This window comes from Sander vitreus, chromosome 5 (genome assembly GCF_031162955.1).
Source record: "Sander vitreus isolate 19-12246 chromosome 5, sanVit1, whole genome shotgun sequence".
Classification (NCBI taxonomy): domain Eukaryota; kingdom Metazoa; phylum Chordata; class Actinopteri; order Perciformes; family Percidae; genus Sander; species Sander vitreus.
The window spans coordinates 21,690,338-21,695,337 of NC_135859.1; the positions used below are offsets into that span (position 1 = coordinate 21,690,338).

At 38.7% G+C, this 5,000-nt stretch overlaps 2 protein-coding genes across 2 annotated transcripts in view; both read left to right on the forward strand.

Annotated features, from left to right (window-relative positions):
- The first annotated feature begins 1,300 nt into the window (after positions 1 to 1,300).
- On the forward strand, positions 1,301 to 2,963 carry LOC144518358 (serine/threonine-protein kinase NIM1-like). The gene has a single exon (XM_078250981.1). The coding sequence runs from the start codon at positions 1,332 to 1,334 to the stop codon at positions 2,115 to 2,117; it is 786 nt and encodes a 261-aa protein (XP_078107107.1). The 5' UTR covers positions 1,301 to 1,331; the 3' UTR covers positions 2,118 to 2,963.
- Positions 2,964 to 3,535: 572 nt separating this feature from the next.
- Positions 3,536 to 5,000, forward strand: part of creb3l3l (cAMP responsive element binding protein 3-like 3 like) — a 6,925-nt gene continuing 5,460 nt past the window's right edge. Inside the window, exon 1 of the mRNA XM_078250983.1 lies at positions 3,536 to 3,663. The gene's annotated coding sequence lies outside the window, so the exon portion shown is untranslated. The remainder of the gene's footprint in view (positions 3,664 to 5,000) is intronic.

Genomic DNA, 5,000 nt, shown 5'->3' on the forward strand with positions numbered 1-5,000 from the left:
TGTGAAGTTTTGGTCCTGATGGACCTCAGCCTCCTGCCAGAGGGGAGTGTCTCAAAGAGTTTGTGGCCGGGGTGGGAGGGGTCAGCCACAATCTTTCCAGCACTGTTAATTGACAAATAACTACAAAATTGACCATTAAGGGGTAACTACTGTTTTTTTCAACCCCCTATTTCTCTATGTTTTTGTGTCTAAGTGACTGACGGGAACAACAATCTTTGACATTAGTCCAGTATTAAGCAAGATCGCTGCAGTCGTCAGCAGCGAAACAAGCTACAATGTAAGTTAATAGGACAGTTGTCCAGCTTGTATTTACCTCCACAAAAGTGCTCGTTTTGCCACTGACAGCTTAGATTAGTATTCTAAGTGTCTGACAACATTATGGAAAGAATCCCTTCAGAGATAGACCTTTAAAACCTCTTTGAGACCTTTCTGTTTAACCAGAAACAGCTCAGAAGTCGCTAGCGCTAAACCCACCAGACTCCATTTAAAAAAGCAATACTCTTTAGCGTGTATAGAGCCAACATATTTTCACATGTAAATCGGTAAACTATGTGTTTGATGGTTGGAAAAGTGGAAAAACGACTCAAAACGGCTTTTCATAGTTTTATTTTGTTTCTTTCGACTTTGATTGAATTGTATTTTACGATGCTAAAATTACTGATTATTATTATTAAGGTCGACCTCCTTAGAAATCCTTTCCATAATGTTGTCAGACACTTAGAATACTAATCTGAGCCTGTCAGTGGCAAAACGAGCACTTTTGTGAAGGTAAATACAAGCTGGACAATTGCCCCATAACTTAGATTGTAGCTTGTTTCAATTTCAGTCAGTCACTTAGACGTAAAAACATAGGAAAAACAGGTTGAAAAAAAACGGTAGTTGCCCTTTAAGATGACCTATACTGTCTGCTACATGTTGGTTATGAAATGTTTAGTAGCCTATTCTCTGCTGCTTCAATGACCTGGTTTTAACCATGGGGTCATTACAAATTAATCTAATCTTCTAACCTAATTAATCTCATTTGACAATTTCTGTTAGTACAGACTGCTTACCCACTGCTCGTCTTGATGCATCACATGATGTGTGATGGTAGATTCAACTAAATATTCTTTTGATCCCTAGAATATTTCTGTATGACGGACAGTGTGATGATAGTATAAAAGGGCTTCTCTCGTGATCTATGAAAATGCAAATATTGTTCATTTCAAAAGTTGAACTGCTGGACACAATATGTCTGCTTCCTCACTGAAAAGTCAATTCTCAGTGTATGTGCATTGGAGGCTTCAAATTTCCACATCACACTTGACGTGAAAGTAGATGGCCCTTACATAATGCAGTTTCTTCTTGTTCTGCCACAGCATGAAAACAACATCATCCACCGTGACCTGAAGGCAGAAAACGTATTCTACACCAGCAGCTCTTGTGTCAAGGTGGGGGACTTTGGCTTTAGCACACTGAGCCGCCGCAGTGAGACACTTAACACATTCTGTGGCTCTCCGCCTTACGCAGCGCCTGAGCTCTTTCGAGATGAGCACTATGTCGGCGTCTTTGTAGACATCTGGGCCCTGGGGGTGATGCTGTTTTTTATGGTGACATGCACCATGCCGTTCAGGGCAGACACTGTGGCCAAACTAAAGCGATGCATCCTGGAGGGGGCCTATATCCTGCCCTCGTGGGTGCCAGAGGCATGCCAGAGGCTGATCAGGGGAATCCTGCAACCCATACCATCTGAGCGTTGTACAGTGGAGCAGATGATGGGCTGTGAGTGGCTGCTCCCTGTGGACTTCCCACATGCCATGGAGCCCTTTAAACTAGACCCATCGTACCTAGCAGAGACTGATCCATCTGAACTTGAGGAGGAAGAGATGGAGGTAAATGCGGCACTGGAGACACTAGGAATCACTTTAGAACACATCCTCAACAACCAGGGGAAAGACTGCAGGAGCTCCATCACGGGGGTCTATAGGATCCTGCTACATCGTGCTCACAAGCAACGGGCTGTTGAGAGCATGCCGGCGGTCAAAAAGGTGGTCAGACCAACTACAAAGAGTAAAAAGGAACGGCTAAAAGTGTACCGTAGTTTAAGGCATACATCTAAACTCTGTGTGATTCTGTGACATAATGCTCTGCTACGCTCTGGAAATTAATTGACTTTATAGTCTGGGATGAGATTGCATGGATTTAATTACAAGTAAATGCTTTTCAGGCCAGCAGTTTAAATTGAAATCATGGTATATAACCCCAGTCAGCTCCTAAAATCTGGGATTTCTTACTTTAGTATCTTTCTTCTAGTAACTAATATTATTATTCTCTGTGAGAAGATTGCTGGCAGTGAATCATTGTTTTCTCCCTTTTTTGACAGGGCCAGGGACCTGTAATACTCATGAGATTTGAAAATGTTATGAAATACAATTTATTTAAGTTAACATAATGATGATTAGATGGCATACACAACTTTTTATTTTGGTCACGTAGGCCAGATATTTATAGCCTATTCTATGCTCAATTGTGCTGGAACACCAATAAACCCTATGAGAAATCAATGTAGCATAAATCTTAAATAAAAGAGTTAGAAACCCAAACATTAAGCTGAGGTGATAAATTGGTGAAACATGGTGTCTTTCATGTTTAATTACACTTTTCTTTGATGCCTTAGTTTTCTATCATGTTATGAAATCAGCCAGACTGGTTTTATAATCCTTAATGTTTGTGATGACATGATGATCTTATGTGATATATCTCTATGAGATGTCCCTGCTGATTGACCTGAATTACCTTAATTAAACTACAAATACCAACATACCATTACCAACCATCAAGTTATTAGTTGTTCATGTGGCAAAATACATTTTTTTTTCAGTTTTAGCTCAGACACTTTCGGTACGAGTTTCAGTTATTCGTTTTTTTAATAATCTGATGCCATATTCATGCTTATGTGTTGATTAAAATAAATTTAAAATTTAGATGCATTCTTTTTTTTATTAAACATTTTTTAAAGCATATTATGCTTTTGTATATGTTTTATCATTTCAACACTAAAGGTGCATTCACTGACATTTTTGAGCAATTGTTCTTTGCACAGTATCTAGCTTTTTTGTTGTGTTCTACAGCAAAATAACATAACCTAATACAATACTGACTCTTGTATGAGAGTGTGAGGCAAGCTACAATACAGCACCCAAGACACATTAGTGGGGTATTGTTTTTTTTATTTTTTTATTAAATATATATTGGTATATTATATTTTTTTTAGGTTTCTTTTTAAATACTCTAAGGGTGCATTCACTGGCTTCACAAGCAAAGCATTGTTTATACAATATTTTGCTATTTTACATCATACATGTAATACACATACTAGTGATAATGTAATTAAGGATAATCTTCATGTATTTAATGTATTTTCCTGCTGCACCCACTTGTGTATGCAGAAAGCAGGGCAATCATTCATGAGTACAGTACATGGTAGGTACTACACTTCCCAGAATCACCCAAGAAGTCCACGTACTCATATCCGCTTTTACGTGATGACGCAATTTTTGCCTTGTTGGAAGGTAGTTTCAGGAGATAGCGCTGTGACTGTAGACTAGCGAAGAAACGCCGAAGAAACCAAAAGACGTCTGGACGCACTCACTCGAATTGTATTTTGTCTCCTGTCATCAAACGGTAAGAAAATGAAAGTCGACATTAACCGTGTTTAATGTTTTTCAGCGTGTTTAATGTAACGAGGTACAACGCCCTCTTGGTAACGATTATTACAGGATTATTAAGCTAACACTAACGTTAGCTGGCACTTCGATGTTAGCAGACATTTCCTTACGATGCAGTTTGTTTTTTCTGCTCGTTAACATCAAAAGCTCATGAATCATATCGCTCGTACATGTCCACTGCTACCGTACGTTAAGTGAGTCATTTCGTTTGTGACTTATGGCAAGACAATGCTTCTATTTTGCAAGACAAAGACACCCTGCATCCAGACTGCAATCATGTCGTTTCTTTTTCTTTTCTTTTCTTTTTTGTTTACCTCGGCAGGCAATGCAGCATAGTCATTTCCTGGAAGTAACTAAAGGCTTTTACATCCTATTTGTTTTGACACTTTATATTGTATCTCGTGACAAAGGCATGTGGGGGCGGGGCTCAATATAAGATGAGGTCATGATGGGAGCGTGGCAATGATGCAATATGAAGCTGTTAATATGGCACTGTAGTATACGTGTTATTGACCCATTGACGTGGAAGCATAATCTATCATACTTTAGATATCACCCTAACTATTGTGGCTGCTGAGTTAATTTAAACTCCTCACAATCGAAACGATATCCACGTGCCCCTGACGTTACAGCATCCGCATGTAAATCAGCGTGTGGGGCAAGCTACAAAACACAACCCAAGCAATCAGACACTTAAAGTAGGGTGGAAGCTTAGTGGACCATCACTCCATTTACCATACCTTTCTTTTGTCCTGTGACACAAGTAGGCTACCACTGTTATACTATCAACAATTCTATAGCTATATATATTTTTGGGGCATGACTTGTTATCAGTGGGGAACCGTCAGGGCCTAAGATATTCTAAAAAATAATATTTTAAAAAGTCATGAGTTGTAATATTATTTTGTCAATTCATATTTTGACAATCAACATTAGACCGCAAAAATAAACCCTTCAGAACTGCCTAATCAGATTGTGAATATGAAGGGTTAAATGAAGTGACCTATCAGCATGTAGGCACAGCTAAGGTGTGTGAAGGGATCTCTGATAAGCAATCATGATACTGAAGAATTTAGAGGCAGTCAGCGTTCATTTCAGTCAGCTAGAACTGTTAAATGAATTAGTTCAGAAAAATCACTTAACTGTAATGCTGCAACTAACTATTATTTTCATTATCGACCGGTCATATTTTCTTATTTTCATCACAACTTGCCAGAGCCTAAAAGGACATCTTTAAATTGCTTGTTTTGTCTGATCAAAAGTTCAAAAATCCAAAGATATTAGCATCTTCTA

Bases quoted from the DNA above. Each gene is read 5' to 3' on its own strand.
- LOC144518358 (XM_078250981.1), top strand. From the start codon at position 1,332: ATGCAGTTTCTTCTTGTTCTGCCACAGCATGAAAACAACATCATCCAC.